The sequence below is a fragment of the Perkinsus marinus genome, assembly GCF_000006405.1.
Source record: "Perkinsus marinus ATCC 50983 genomic scaffold scf_1104296970664, whole genome shotgun sequence".
Classification (NCBI taxonomy): domain Eukaryota; phylum Perkinsozoa; order Perkinsida; family Perkinsidae; genus Perkinsus; species Perkinsus marinus.
Genome location: NW_003202385.1, coordinates 424,999 through 439,397, shown reverse-complemented (window position 1 = coordinate 439,397; position 14,399 = coordinate 424,999). Strand labels below are relative to the sequence as shown.

General features: G+C 49.7%; 8 protein-coding genes across 8 annotated transcripts; all 8 read left to right on the top strand.

Annotated features, from left to right (window-relative positions):
• Positions 1 to 176: 176 nt before the first annotated feature.
• On the top strand, positions 177 to 1,059 carry Pmar_PMAR017181 (conserved hypothetical protein; the record flags this gene model as incomplete). The annotated part of the gene is made up of 4 exons (XM_002767558.1): positions 177 to 274; positions 323 to 398; positions 802 to 926; positions 972 to 1,059. 4 exons carry the CDS (start codon positions 177 to 179, stop codon positions 1,057 to 1,059), a joined length of 387 nt encoding a protein of 128 aa, XP_002767604.1.
• Positions 1,060 to 1,440: 381 nt separating this feature from the next.
• Positions 1,441 to 2,960, top strand: Pmar_PMAR017180 (hypothetical protein; the record flags this gene model as incomplete). Its single annotated transcript, XM_002767557.1, has 7 exons — positions 1,441 to 1,554; positions 1,598 to 1,729; positions 1,793 to 2,060; positions 2,116 to 2,195; positions 2,244 to 2,290; positions 2,353 to 2,492; positions 2,941 to 2,960. The coding sequence occupies 7 exons, from the start codon at positions 1,441 to 1,443 to the stop codon at positions 2,958 to 2,960; spliced, it is 801 nt and encodes a 266-aa protein (XP_002767603.1).
• Positions 2,961 to 3,209: 249 nt separating this feature from the next.
• Positions 3,210 to 6,235, top strand: Pmar_PMAR017179 (hypothetical protein). The gene is made up of 4 exons (XM_002767556.1): positions 3,210 to 3,328; positions 3,372 to 3,513; positions 3,572 to 3,670; positions 3,720 to 6,235. The coding sequence occupies exons 1-4, from the start codon at positions 3,213 to 3,215 to the stop codon at positions 6,165 to 6,167; spliced, it is 2,805 nt and encodes a 934-aa protein (XP_002767602.1). The 5' UTR covers positions 3,210 to 3,212; the 3' UTR covers positions 6,168 to 6,235.
• Positions 6,236 to 6,331: 96 nt separating this feature from the next.
• Pmar_PMAR017178 (hypothetical protein) lies at positions 6,332 to 6,623 on the top strand (the record flags this gene model as incomplete). The annotated part of the gene is made up of 2 exons (XM_002767555.1): positions 6,332 to 6,422; positions 6,487 to 6,623. 2 exons carry the CDS (start codon positions 6,332 to 6,334, stop codon positions 6,621 to 6,623), a joined length of 228 nt encoding a protein of 75 aa, XP_002767601.1.
• A 1,069-nt stretch (positions 6,624 to 7,692) lies between these two features.
• Positions 7,693 to 8,360, top strand: Pmar_PMAR017177 (hypothetical protein; the record flags this gene model as incomplete). Its single annotated transcript, XM_002767554.1, has 3 exons — positions 7,693 to 7,846; positions 7,893 to 8,017; positions 8,340 to 8,360. The coding sequence occupies 3 exons, from the start codon at positions 7,693 to 7,695 to the stop codon at positions 8,358 to 8,360; spliced, it is 300 nt and encodes a 99-aa protein (XP_002767600.1).
• Positions 8,361 to 8,758: 398 nt separating this feature from the next.
• Positions 8,759 to 11,022, top strand: Pmar_PMAR017176 (DNA repair helicase, putative; the record flags this gene model as incomplete). Its single annotated transcript, XM_002767553.1, has 8 exons — positions 8,759 to 9,268; positions 9,317 to 9,451; positions 9,654 to 9,758; positions 9,803 to 9,896; positions 9,942 to 10,029; positions 10,072 to 10,258; positions 10,357 to 10,474; positions 10,859 to 11,022. 8 exons carry the CDS (start codon positions 8,759 to 8,761, stop codon positions 11,020 to 11,022), a joined length of 1,401 nt encoding a protein of 466 aa, XP_002767599.1.
• Positions 11,023 to 11,124: 102 nt separating this feature from the next.
• Pmar_PMAR017175 (DNA repair helicase, putative) lies at positions 11,125 to 13,069 on the top strand (the record flags this gene model as incomplete). The annotated part of the gene is made up of 5 exons (XM_002767552.1): positions 11,125 to 11,151; positions 11,302 to 11,484; positions 11,571 to 11,696; positions 11,747 to 11,821; positions 11,945 to 13,069. 5 exons carry the CDS (start codon positions 11,125 to 11,127, stop codon positions 13,067 to 13,069), a joined length of 1,536 nt encoding a protein of 511 aa, XP_002767598.1.
• Positions 13,070 to 13,206: 137 nt separating this feature from the next.
• Positions 13,207 to 14,343, top strand: Pmar_PMAR017174 (hypothetical protein). Its single transcript, XM_002767551.1, has 7 exons — positions 13,207 to 13,304; positions 13,358 to 13,465; positions 13,508 to 13,602; positions 13,645 to 13,693; positions 13,736 to 13,885; positions 13,931 to 14,066; positions 14,111 to 14,343. Exons 1-7 carry the CDS (start codon positions 13,232 to 13,234, stop codon positions 14,229 to 14,231), a joined length of 732 nt encoding a protein of 243 aa, XP_002767597.1. The 5' UTR covers positions 13,207 to 13,231; the 3' UTR covers positions 14,232 to 14,343.
• Positions 14,344 to 14,399: the final 56 nt, after the last annotated feature.

Genomic DNA, 14,399 nt, shown 5'->3' with positions numbered 1-14,399 from the left:
ACGGTGGATTAATTATGGATACATTAACAACGACCACGCCGCATTTGGTAAATTTGGGAGAACGGTAGAGCACTCGACCGCCGATGCCACATCGAACGACCCGGGTTCGACTCCCAGCGGAGACTATGTTGCATATCAACTTGTCTTATTCTATTCTTCGTGTTCTTCCTTCTCCCATGACTTATGGACACATCCATCCCTATGGTACCAACTTCTACCGAGGATACAAGCTCGATATAGTCGGCAGGATACGCCGCCTTGCCGAGGCCGGCATGTAAGACAAGGAAAGGATCTTCCGGAATCATACTCCTCTTCCTCCTAGGCTCACTCGACGACCAGCTTGGATGCAGAGCGCTGAACGAGTCCCTCCTATGGAGAATCTCAACATCAACTTCCAGGTAACTTACAGTTCTATGGAAAGGAGATTCTCCATACCCGACGAGAGTCTATCACGAATACGCTGCTGGTCCTTTTGGTACAGCATCCCCGTCCTTCCCCCTGATAGCGTGTACTCGAACTCAATGCAGGTGCATGAGTGGATCAGTGATGATCGGTTGTATTATCAAACTCAGTAGTAGAAATAAAGAACCTTGCAAAATTACCATCACGTTACTTTGATATCATAGTCATATTATCGCGTTAAAATTAGGAAGTATATTTTAGAGATAACTCATCTCATAGATATTACTAGCTCATACTGATATCATAGATAACTGTATATTATATAATTACACTCATAAATGCTGAACTCTTACATCGACACATTTAGCAATTTTCTGTCTTCTCCTCTTCCCCCTTCAGACTCGTAAAATCAAAAATCCATACCCAAAACTTGTCAAATTCCTCTTACGGAAGTACCCGGACCTGCGTTTCCAAGACTGCTTCGTAGAGGGTAATCAATGGAGCCGTGGCAACGACACCTACAGGTGAGCTTCTAATAGTACTAAGTTTCGGGAAGCCGCCGCCCTCAGAGATGACCATCCTGTTATGCAGTTCGTAGCGCGGCAGCTACAGTTGATGAACACTGGTATGGACAGAAGGATGGCCTTCAAACAGTAGTATTTATAGGAACTAGTCTGCTGCTGTTTTCACTGATGGAAATTATGCTGTGTAAATGGTCGTCCTTGGAAGTCTAGTGCTAGTTGAGAGGACGGCTTGGGCTGAATAATATAGCGTCTTAGTTGAAACAGCATCATCGTGGATGTCAATATTGTTTGCCGAAAATTGACAAAAGTGTGGTTGCTTTTTTATCAGAAATGTATAAACCCCTGTAGTAGTCTACTATACGCCCCTCTGCCCTATCTTATCGGTCTGTTTGGTCATCGATCTCATGCATACCCATTTCAGACGGAGAAGAGTTCCGTGATAGGAGGAGAGTTGGAGAGCAACAGAGGTAACCCATCATCCCTCGGTACGCCTAAGTCGTCCTCGTAGATTGAGATGGCTATGGCTTGGAACTCCGCTGTAGTGCCAGCGTTCGGTAGTAATCGACGACCTAACCCCCTTTATCCCAACGGCCTTGCCTATGCTAGACAGAGGGAGGCTGAGCTGAGGGTAAGATCTCGATAATAGTAGTACCTTGTAGGGCGGTCCTCAGGAGCTCCATCTACGGCGAATCCTGTCGAGAGTGCGTGGTTTCCGATTTGGTAAGCTGAAGCAGGCATATAAGGATGCTGGTAGGGAGGAGGAGGAGATAAAGAGTCTTATGAAGATGCCTAGACGCTTGGAGGTAGGAGGGCACAACCGGCTTTTCTATCATGATTGATGACGGCTCTATTTCGTGGTTGTGTAGGTCGAACAGGAGCGTGCATCGTTAGTGGGTAAACTACACGCATCGAAGTATCGTCGATGGGAGGGGATGGAGGCTATGGGAGTATCTCGAAGGCAACAACGACGTCATACAGCAGCGGCACTTGAGGCTGCTGAGATGCTCGATCCTATCATAGACGAGGATGAGGTCGAGGAAGAAGAACTCTTCGGAGTTGATGATGATGAAACACTACTAGGGGAGGATGCGGTGGAGGGTGCTACTGAGATGGCCGAGGCAATAGCTTTTGATGGTAGTTGTAGTAGTAATGTCGAGGTCAATCGGAATAAGATTTGTACCTTGCTTAGAGTCTAAGTACTCCGCTGCTCCGTTGAAGAAGAGTAGAGTGGCAGCATCATTGAAGGAGTTACTGAATGATGATAATGATGTAAGGACGTGTGTAGGAGATGTGGAGAGGGAGAGGTATGTGTTTTAGGAAGCAATACCATCGTTGTCTACGCTGAGAGAGATGTATGGGGTTGGGTAAGAAGCGGACCTATTCCGTATCTTACACAGTCGACCTAAAGATATTCTTCTGTGTGCAGGAAGTCTAATCCTTTCGTCGGGAATCCTTTCGAAGGCAACAAACCCGACTCTGACAAGGCGGAGCAGTGGGAGGTTGAAGACTTCGAGCGTGAGATGTCCGACCAAGTGATTGGGAAGCCGACGTTGAAGCCTAAATACGGTAAGAAAAAGGGACCTCGTCCTTACTAACATGTTGTTATGTTTCTGCTCCTACCCCACGTTGTTGTTGAGTTCAGTGGAAGGCTGTATGTCAAGATGTGTAATCGAAGAGACATGTCTAGTGACTAGATGTGTTCCCTTAGATTACACATCTAGTGACTAGATGTGTTCCCTTAGATTACACATCTAGTGACTAGATGTGTTCCCTTAGATTACACATCTAGTGAGTAGATGTGTTCCCTTAGATTACACATCTAGTGAATAGATGTGTTCCCTTAGATTACACATCTAGTGAGTAGATGTGTTCCCTTAGATTACACATCTAGTGAATAGATGTGTTCCCTTAGATTACACATCTAGTGAGTAGATGTGTTCCCTTAGATTACACATCTAGTGAATAGATGTGTTCCCTTAGATTACACATCTAGTGAATAGATGTGTTCCCTTAGATTACACATCTAGTGAGTAGATGTGTTCCCTTAGATTACACATCTAGTGAATAGATGTGTTCCCTTAGATTACACATCTAGTGAGTAGATGTGTTCCCTTAGATTACACATCTAGTGAATAGATGTGTTCCCTTAGATTACACATCTAGTGAATAGATGTGTTCCCTTAGATTACACATCTAGTGAATAGATGTGTTCCCTTAAATTACACATCTAGTGGGTAGATTCTAATCTATGTGAACTTGATATTCCTGTATAGTGATGATGGTCCCATGCCTGGGAAGTCCCACCCTTTAAGACCCTTGAGAGCTGCACAGGGCTTTGGCGACTTTGATAAAATTGATGTGTATCAGTCGAGTGAGTTGGTGTATGTGAGAGGTCTAAGGAGGTAGTCTCTATCCCCTAGACGATCGTTATACGAAGTAGTTAAGATACGAGGACAAGGAGGAGGAGAAGGCGGAGTACCTGTGTATTGCGAGGCAGGCTGCACATGTCAGCTCGAGGCCCCTTGTATATGCTACTGATACCGATATAAGGACCTCGTCGGACAAACGACTTGCTAGTGACATACGGGTGGGCCTCATATGGACCTATTCTGTATCTTGTGGACTTCGACCTAAGATATGTTCAGGCAGTGGTGGGGTTAATCCAACTTCTTCAAGGATACTATCTAGTGGTTGTCTCGGAGGCCCGACCAGTGGGGTGGATCGGTGGTCGAGGCTGTCACCAAGTAAGCAGCACCTCTCTAGTATCGAGAAAGTAGTATATAGTGTGTTTAGGTGTGGAGTACTGAGAAGACTATATTGATACCATTGAAGAGTAGTAGTAACAACCATGACAACAACAACAACCAGCAGCAGCAGCAGTATTCTATTGGTGGTGGGGGTAGTAGTAGTAGTACTAATACGGGTTCTATACTACATCAACGTCAGCTGGCTAAGGATGAGCGTAGGCTTATCGATTGGATCCAGGATATGCAGGCGGGTAGAGGCTACTACTTTTGTCATACATACGATATCTCACGCAGTGCCCAGGCTAATATCGCGGAATCTTCTCTGTCCCGTTTTGTGTGGAACTGGACGCACAGCGAAGGTTTCCGTAATCATTCTGACTGGCGAGTTCAGCAATGGTATGTACCCATCATCTACGGGTATTTTGCGGCGCGCGAAATATCTTCTCTATCTCGAGTACTGAGCATAATCCTCATAGGTCGGCGGTCTCGCTTCTATGCAGGGACTCGGTACAGGAAGCGAGGCATTAACGCTGATGGTGATGCGGCTAATGAGGTTGAGACAGAGCAGATGCTTATTGATCTCTCTACTGGAGGGATAGGTCGTCACCCTCTGAGTAGCTTTGTTCAAGTTCGCGGTAGTGTGCCTGTATTTTGGATGCAGGACCAGAACCAGTTGGGCCTGATGAAGCCTAAGCCTCCAATACGCTTTCACAGGACTGATCGGAATAATACGGCTTCAAAAAGGCACTTCTCGGGGCTCTTTGGGAGGTATGGCGGCCCAATACTGGTGGTCAATTTGATGCGGCATGCTGAGAGGAAGGGGGAAGAAGAGGAGGAGGAGGAGGTAGAAGAGAAGAAAAGTCCTTTTGAGGGGCGTCCGCCACGCTCGCTGTCCACTGTTGAGAATGAACAGGAGTTTATGCTGGGTTCTCGCTATCAGCGTACGGTCACTGCCTTGAACGCTGACCTCCCACCACCACTGAAGATACGATACATAGTCTTCGATCTGAAGGCCTATAGTAAATACTTGGCTGGTCAGGCTAGGCTCAAGAGAGGCGTTCGGCAAGACTTGGTTGATCATCTAGGAATATTATCAGAGTGGTTGGCCTTGTCTACAGGATGGCTCTGTCTGGACACCAAGGGCGAAGGGGTTAGAAGGTTCCAAAGTGGCGTGGCGAGGGGTAGCTGTGTGGACTGCCTTGATCGGACCAACGTCTTCCAATACCACCTGGGGTATGCAGTACTGTGCTTTCAGTTGAGGGAACAAGGCTTTATAGGACTACCTGAGGCGGGAGAGCCGCCACCACTGATGATGATGAGAGAGCTTACTCGTATTTATGAGGAAATGGGAGATCAATTGGCGTGGCAATATGCTGGTAGTGAGGCTCATAAGAAGTATGCATATATTATTGGTTTAACTCGCTCCTTTCAAAGGGATCAGCAACCCGCGGCCTTCAACGGCAGCAATCAACGACTGACCCGCTTACCTTCTTATCAAGACCGTCCTGATTCCGATTGGCCTGGCTTGGCAGCCCGCAGTAGGGATCTTCTCATATCACTACATCGCCATTATGCTAATAATGTATCAGATCAGGAGAAGCAGCATGCTGTGAATCTCTTCCTAGGTCTGTATTCTCCTGTAGGGGCTCTGCCTAGGCCTTGGAGTAACGCCGACTGTGATGTGGATGCGTTTGTGCATCATAAGCCTCTTTGTGATGATCCTATGGATAGTCATATTGAATGGTGGACTCTACCTTTACACACTTTCAAGAGGGCAGCGAACATACACCTAGTTCAGGCTCCCGGCCACAACCCGCCGTGGTTTGATTATCTTCCAGATGGTGGTCTTGGTATTCAGCGGGAAGAGGCTGCAGGGGCGACTGGACGTACTTTTGATGATGTCTATGATGTTGCGACTCTCTCCAGATTTGACGACTTGCACCCTCCATTGCGCTCTTGCTCCTTTATCGACGTCGTGCCCAGGGGGACTGTTACTGGGATCCGTCGGGAAGACGATGCACGCACAGAGAAGGATATCTTAGGCTCGGATGCACTGCATACCATCACACTGACTCCATTCCAGGCTGGGGTAACTGTCAACGATCATCGCTGCGAAGAAGAGCTGCTGCAAGCTGCAGTGAGGTTGGATACTGGGAATCGTAGTGCAAGGGAAGTTGAGGAGATCCTACTAGGTCGTATGGTGGATGAGGATCCCCTTGAGGAAGGGTGTTTAGACAGACAAGCTTATGAGGAGTACTGTGACCTAGGCAAGCTGAGCAGGATGGTGAATGCATTCCTGCTAGCCCCTCCGGGTGAGAAGGAGGCTCTAGTTGAGCATTGGTGTATGGATGAGGACGTCGGTAGAGTTATGGCCATACCACGGCGTCAAGGTGAGATCGAAGACGCTCTGCCGGAAGTAACCAGTGATATGAGGATATTGCGCGATATGATCGCTGCAGAGACGACTGCACCCAACAAGCCGATTGATTCCTGAGTATTTCAGAATCAAGACTGGTACCAGAAATATCATATCATCATCATGTGAAATACGATAATACGGGATAATTGAGTGTTTCATTTCTTTGTTCATATTTACCGAGTAAACCGGTGTGGTAGGTGGCGTTGCCTCATCTCCTCCAGTTACCGTTTACTATCCTCATGAGCTACCAACAACAGCAGTATCAGATCCATCAGCCTAGTAAGGTGGGCTTCTATGCGCGACAGATGACGATGATGTTTATGCAAGGAGGTAATAGTAACGTCGCCGGATGTTGTGTGCGTGTTTTGGGATCGCTCGGTCGGCTTCGTCTCAGGTCTCATAGGAGCCTCTGCGGGCATCGCTGGTTATGCTGTCCAGACGGGTACATTGAGAGGTTGTTTAAAGTATGCTGGTCCGAGTGCTATGTTCATGGGGACCATCCTTGCCGTTGGTTCTTTGGTACGACAATAAACTCAATTGCCATAATAGCCTGTCTCTGGAAATATCCTTTGGAGATGAGTTCAGTACTCAGCCATCATGTAACTGGGAAGGGATGATGCGGTCCAGACGCATATCATCTCACTGAAATCGGCATTCTTCGTATGAACCTCTATTCTATGCATGCCACTAGGACAGCTTGCCATAGAGGCTGTGAGAGTATTACATATTACCACTGCGATTCGGCTATAAGCTTCTGTCCGAGGTATCTGTCTGGTTTATCAGCTTCTTGTTATAAGCTTCTGTGTGAAAATAACTGTGTTCTGTTCTGGTAGAATCTGTGAACTTGGGAGACGCCCTAACGAGGACTCCCCCTCGTCGGGGAGGATCCGCCCAGAACCGTCCACGGCTCGAGTCGGGTCTGGCCGTCCTGGTGGTACCTCTCTCTAAGTGATACTACAATGGTTGAGCTGAAGATACGTGTTCCGGGGTGTCTAAAGTGGGGCCGCTATGCCACAGGGTTCTCGCTCACTGGATACGAATCAGGTCCGTACGAGACCTTTTTCTGCAGCAGATTGATGAATTGGAACCGAACTGTTTGTAACTCCACGGGCTGGTTCTTCATCTATTTGTGACGATCAGGAGGACACCACCACCTCGTTCTTAATCAGCTGGACGGATGCGTCCTGCGTTCTTTATTCCTCGTATTCTACCATGTTTGAGGCTACATCTGTTCGATTCAGACCAAGCTACTACTTTTGTTTCGGTATCTTCATACTATTGCGTTAGTTGTGTCATGCGATTGTGAGTGTCTCTGATGTTGTGGACATTCTAAAACAGTTCTCAATGTCAGATGATTCATCTGAGATGAACAATTTACAGGCGCACCGTTTTTCTCTGTCAGCTGGTGGAATCCGCTCAGAGTATTATCCACGTGTTTACACAGGGCACGTAATCATCGCTCTTAGCCTGTGTATCACGTCGTTGCTTGTGAAACTAATAGAACGGCTTGAGCCTTCAAAATAATGATAGAACCTGCCGAGCTGACTCGTATCATCCGTTTTATCAATACGGTGTGCATGCCGCCAGCAGTCATATTTTCATGCCGTTCTATGAGCAATCAGCGGGCTATAAGCTGCCGGAAGGTATGTGGGAGAAGGAAGAGGCAGCGTTTGGCCGAGCTGGATCGACCCCTCGTATGGGCTTTGCCAAAAGGGAACGCTACAAGAGATGGGCCAAATGGTTCGCTGGTGGATGTAGTATACCTCTCTCTCGTAGAAAGATCCAGCTGCCTGGCCTTAGGCGTCCTTGGTGGGTTGGGGACCGCTCTGGTGCAGTCTATACGGTATCGTACTCTCAGAGGTCAAGGAGCCAACATAGTGCAAGGATCGCTTATGGTGGGGGCACTCACGATGTTTGAGTTCATGGTACTTTTTCGAAAGCGCTAACGACAGGACAGGTTTCCGTGTAAGATGGGCGTCTAGCTGATAACTGCCTGCGGAGATTCTCACGGTTCTATGGTGTCACAACACGTTAGTTGATCAGCTCATGAGCTCCTCCTCTTCATCTTCTTCGTCATCAGCTCAGCCTCCTACCAAGCGGCAGCGTGTGGCGGGAGGTGTAGACTCAGAGACTCTAGTGATGTTCAGGGCTCTAGTTGGTAGTACTCCCACCGAAGAGAGGCTACAAGACTTGCTCATCGCTGCGAAAGGGAACCTGGAGAAGGCTGTTGATCTTTACTTCGCCCAGGTAGGACTCGGCTCCCAATGATATGAGGATCTTATTGTGGGGGCCTACAAGGGCTAGATTCCTTCGAGATTGTCGTGCTGCTGTCCTGTGGTTCGTGTAGTACATGGATAGTTGTTGATCAGATTGATTCTGAGAAAGTGGCTGAATATGTGATGCGGACGCGGCACAGCGGCTCGGAAAGCATCAGGCGACTATCGGAACCGAATCCTAGACGGAAAGAGTCGATTGAGCGACGCCGGGATGATTCGTCTAGTAGCGAACGGAGAGGGATAGATCTGATGCGATGGATGATGGACCCATCATACGATTCACGTAGTCCGAACTCGAGTGGGGACTCTGAAGAGGACCTAGTAGCAAAGCATAGAAGTACGGGAACTGTCTTGGGGGAGATCAACACTTTCTGTATGTGCACGCGGCCGATGTCGACTGAGGAGAATCGGATGAAGCCCGGCAGGATACTGAATTTGACTTGTACTTTCAAAGAGCCGAAAGGGTTCCGTCGAACCGGTGGTAGAAAGAAGGCAGCCAACCTCGGAGACAGAGTACTCCGAGGGACGGCAATAGCACGGCTCAGTCAACCACAGTTGAGCCCTCCGAGCAATGAAGTCGGTAACCTACCCGGCTCGATAGCGCAGGTTCTGTCTCCGCTAGTGATGCTCGATCTGGGATTGTCAGTGACTGTTCGAGTAGGGAAGCTGGCGGGATACGCTGGGGTCATTGGTGGTCCTGTGAGGATGGGGGATAACATACCCGTCACGCTGACGGTCATGGTGGACAGTCGTGGCTTGAAGGCTACTGCCGACAAGAGACATCTGGCACGATTTTTTGAAGTCGCGGCCGACCAAGAGGGAGTATTTGATAAGCTTAGAGACTGCTGGTGGTCCCTTGTCACGGATGAGGAATGCCTTGGACTGAAGCCTACGCGAGCGGTAATGACGGAGTCTCTGGGAGGTCGTATTGATGGCCACTGGTGTCAGGCTAGTTGGAACATAACCGACGCTAAGGCTGTATCATCTCCCGATACGGAGTCCCTGCCATCGCCTGCAGCTGATGGTACCGAGAGCGAGGAGGTCGAAGAGACAGAGGGGGAGATGTCTGCTCAAATGCAGGAGGTAATCGCCGGTTACCACACGCAAGAGGGGGTTCCTCTTTGGGGGACGTTGGGCGGTCCAACAAGCGGCCCAACTTGGGTTCCTCGGAGGCGAGGGTGTCTTCCGGATTGCACACCTCCAAGTCTCAGAGGGATTTTTGGAGTTTAAGAATCCCGTTTTCATGATGAAAGATTGTCCTATTTTTTCCGTTGTGCCACTGCAGGTCCTCAAGGCTCGTGATGGGTCCATTGAGTATCTTGCGCGTTTGGACCTACCTCAAATGTACCCTCCGCCAGGCGTCATGGCGTGTGACCTCAAGCCTTACCAAGTAGGGTGGCGGGGAGATATCTTTATTGAAGCGGCCCATCGTAGGTCCAGGCTCTAGGATGGATGATGAAGAGAGAATGGCCCGCTGAATGTGGTGGCCTCCCTGAAGAAGCCATCGAGCTCTACACTGATCCTATCGGTAGGCTGGAGCTCTCTGCTACGTCTTGGATGCGGCCCGTCGTAGATGCTCATCATTGTGCTGTTGTCGATAAGCAAGAGGTCGCTCTACATCCCTCTTGGGCAGAGTTCCCTACCCTGGACCCCAGCACCAAGTAGGGGCTCCGCCTTTGCATCTAGATCTCATCCAATATCAGGCTGTATCTACATGCATCGAGGGCTGAAGCCTCAGTAGAATTCCCTGGTGCCGCGCCAGACTGTCTGGGAGGAATTCTTGCGGATGAAATGGGTCTGGGGAAGACTATCATGGCTCTGTCTCTCATCGCGACAGACCGATGGCTGCTAGATCGGGGTGTGAGTCTTCAACCCAAGACATCGGGGAAGGTAGGCAACTTTCATGGTCTTGGTAATCTTATGATATGAACGTGCGTAAATGGCGGTGTGGAGTTCGGGCCAACTGGGCATGATAGCATTCTTTTCAGGGAGCTGTGAGTCATTGTCGACTGAGTACCAAAGCTACTCTCATCGTCGTACCTCTCTCACTACTAAACCAATGGCAGAACGAGGCAGTCGAGCATATGGGCGATGTGGAGACATTTGGTAGGCTGGAGAGGCTTTGAGGGGTCCAGTCTAACAGATGCTAGTGATGTGCTAATCGGAGTAGACTACTCCTGAGGAGGTTTATGAGAGATGATCTGGGGCTCTCGGGGATTTTCAACCAAAAAATAACCCGACAGTCAATGAGTGAAAGAGAAACTGTTCTCTTGGCTGAATGCTGAATACAAGTTACTTGGAAGTTGATTTTGAGATGAGCGGAATCAGTAGCAGTGAATCGTCAGTGGCGAGTCGACATTCAAAGAGCTGCGTAACAGGACGATACTGCTAATATTTTCTCATCAAAAGAATGCTCGGCCGTTCTACGATAGAATGCATTTCATTCAATGGAACTGTCATCCATCTCAGCCCGAGCATTATCACACGCAGGTAAGCCTTTCCAATACTACGGAAACGATAGGATACGCAGTCCTGAGGAGCTAGTCGCAGTAGCAGAGAGGGCCGGCCTCGTGATGACCACCTACGGCGTCGTCACACGGGATGGACCGGACATCATGAAAGTGGGCAGACCTGTTCCCTTCCTCCTGAACTAAACTCTTTCCAGCACATTCGGTGGCGGCGTATAGTATTGGATGAGTGTCACTTGATAAAGTCACGAGTTACGGCGATCTCTCGAGTGGTGCGGACTTGTCTCCATGGGGATCGTCTCTGGTGTCTATCGGGTAAGCTTAATCTCGTACCATCTATTGGATGACTGAGGCCCTCTAGGTACTCCTGTCCAGAATACTTTGGAGGACCTTTTCCCAATCATACAAGTAGCCGCCATGCTCACATCACGAAGAGCACTCTTCATGATGCCCTGCCCTTGTCAGTTCCTCCACGTCGAGCCGTGGTCGTCGTTCGCCTTCTACAAGCGGCATATAGTGGACCCTGTGAAGGAAGGGGATCAAGCGGGTCGAGCTGCTCTGCATAATATGTTGTCCCGTATCATGATAAGAAGAACCAAGGAAACCAAAGATTCCAATGGCCAACCCTTGGTGCAGATGCCAGATAAGGTCAGACCACTCACAGTGGTGGTCACTCCGTGGCTGCTAGTCATGGAAGCCGCTAGGTGAACGAATGGATGTGGTCGTCTTCTCAGATGGTGCGCACGTTAGAAATCCCCCTAGATGCCGATGAGGAGAGGCTGTACACCTATCTTTTCTGGCGAAGCCATCTTGAGTTCAACAGCTTCATTGAGCATTCGGAGAATCTGCACAGAATGAAGGTGGCAGGCCGCAGTAGCAACCGTAGGCGGCACGCTTGATGGGTCGTCAGATACTCAATCTTATCCTACGACTCCGCCAAGCACTCTGTCATCCTATCCTCTGTATACCATCCAAGCTCGCTAAGGTGAGGTTGCCTCTTGTGGGTCGTTCATTCGCAGCACATTCGATTGCCGATACTCCTCTTCCATTACCGTACTGCACCTTCGACATCTTTCACTAATTGTTGGAAAGTCCCTCTTCTGGGTAGGTCATGGGTAGGGTGCCGACCGAAGACGAAGATAACGCGCGTCCAGGAGATGGCTCTAGCATGGCAGCTAACCTCGATGAGCTCTACGATAGGTTCATGGGTGACCCTAGAGATACCTCGCCCCACAGGAAGGACTACTTGAAAAAGGTCATTGACGACATGAAGGTGTCTGAGTCCCTTCCAGAGTGCGTCATCTGCCTCGAGGCACTCAGCAGCAGCAACGTAAAGAAGCAGCCTGTGTTGACAGTGTGTGGCCATACGATGTGCCAACCCTGTGCAAACGCGTGCATCAGACGGGCAGGAACCTGCCCTGTGTGCCGGAAGCCGGTATCCATAGACTCCCTCCAAGTCATTCCAACACAGGCGATGGTCAATGCGAACAGTCAGTTCCAGGATGATGCCGATGAGAAACCTCCGGAAGACGATGCGGTTAAATATAAATTCCGTTTGAGTTCTAAAATGATGAAGCTGCTGCGATACGTAAAGAGGGATGTGAGAAGAGGTTGGAACGTGGTGGTCTTCTCCCAGTGGACATCTTACCTCTGGATGATATCGCACATGCTGGATCTTAACCAAGTCCCTTACCGGCTTATCACTGGCAAACAAAACCAGAACGAGCGGCAGAGCAATGTTGCCTGGTTTAACCACAAGACGACCAAGAGCGAAATCCGACCAGTCCTGGCGGACGCTTTGGATGCCTGTGGGGAGGTGGAAGTGTCGGAGCCTGAGGACGATGGAGACAGCACGACACAAGGGAAGGTGTTGTTGGTATCTTTGCGAGCCGGCGGCGTCGGGCTCAACCTGACCGCAGGAAGGACCCTGTACTTGCTAGACCTGTGGTGGAATCCGGCCGTAGAAGAGCAGGCTATGATGAGAGTCCATCGTCTCGGCCAACAGCACACTGTTAGAATCTACCGCTTCGTTGTGCGTGACTCGATTGATCAACGTATCATGAGTCTTCAAGCAGGCAAGAGTCGCCTCACTAACATGGCCTTCGACGCGAGCGATGCGGCTGCTTTACAGAAGGACGATGGTCGTAGTCTAACACTGGAGGAGATGAAGATGCTCTTCAAGCCTGGAACGATGGAGCTGCGGGGAGGCAAATCACGTGAGGATTTCAATTAAGTGGAATGCTGCAATGAAGCCGACTTTCTTGCAAAGAGAGGGTCGTGTGCGGAGTGTGTCAATCTGAGACCGGGTAGTCGCGTCGAACGTCGGTGGCAACTTAGGATCCTTCCAGCTATGTGAGGGGATCGAGTCGGAGCTTTTCCTTTTGATTCATCCCTAATGAGACTCTTCCTAACGTGGAGTTCAGTCCTTGTTGGCTGCCTCGGTAGGGAGATCACTCCCGCTTCTGGAGGTGAGATGTCTTCTGTAGCACCTAGACCTTCCGGTAGATGTACTCTGCGATAGGCGAACTCCAACACCTGTGTCCTCCTGGCTTCTGCCTTCACTACCCCTCTTCTGCAGCAGTTGAGTGTGTACCAGTGGACTCCCTCATAACAGAGAAGAGAGGCCGAGGTAGACCAGATTGTATGCGATTGGCTGCTATCACTCTTGTAGAGATTTTACCGGCCCTACCATTGCCGCCAGAGAGCAAAGACCAAAGGCGGCTTGCACTGAGTGGAATGCATAGTATACGGTGCCTCCCCACGGAGGTAGGGTGTGACCGCGATCTCAGTTTACTCTCTCAATCTCAGCTCATCGAGGAAGGAATACCACCAGAGGATGCTACTGAAGCCATTGAGGGTAGTCGCTAAGCATCATCAACGTCATCTTCTGTTGCTTCAGCGCCGTCCCGGCCCACTGAGAACAGTTGGCTGTTGCCACCGGTGTCTCCGGTGGCTATCATCCTATGCGCTGTTGTGGGGTATGTGGTTTACCACTACATCACTAATAAGGAGACGGCTTCGGGGAGGACGCCAGTGGAAGAAGGGAGTGGTCCGTGTTTGGTTCTTGTTGAGTCCCTTTATCACGTCTTATTAGGTCCTGCTGAACATCTGAATCCTCCGAAGGAACGTCTGGCCTATCTCGACAGATTAGAGGCCGATGCCACCCGAATCAAGGCTAGTCATGAGTGGCAGGAGAAGGAGGCAGAGCGTCGGAGAGAGGAGACCCACGGGTAGCTATCGTCCTATTGTGTTTTGAACAGCTTAGCAATGTCAGGCCTCGACCACACAAGGGTGACACTGTGAACCGAGCAAGTAGAGGCTTCTGGGACGGTGGAGGAGGAGGAGGAGAGCTACCGTCGTATAGGCCCACTAGGAAGGGGCCTGGTAGAGGCTGACGACGCTAAGACAGTCCCTCGAACAATAACCTCAGAAGAGCGAATGAATTCTCTTGCGGCAAGGTCATCACGCGCCAGGGAATGATTGCATCTTCATTGTCACATTTTCACTATTGTAATTGTCTTGGTCTCCGGTCAATTCGGAAGAGTATACGTCTCGAAGCATTT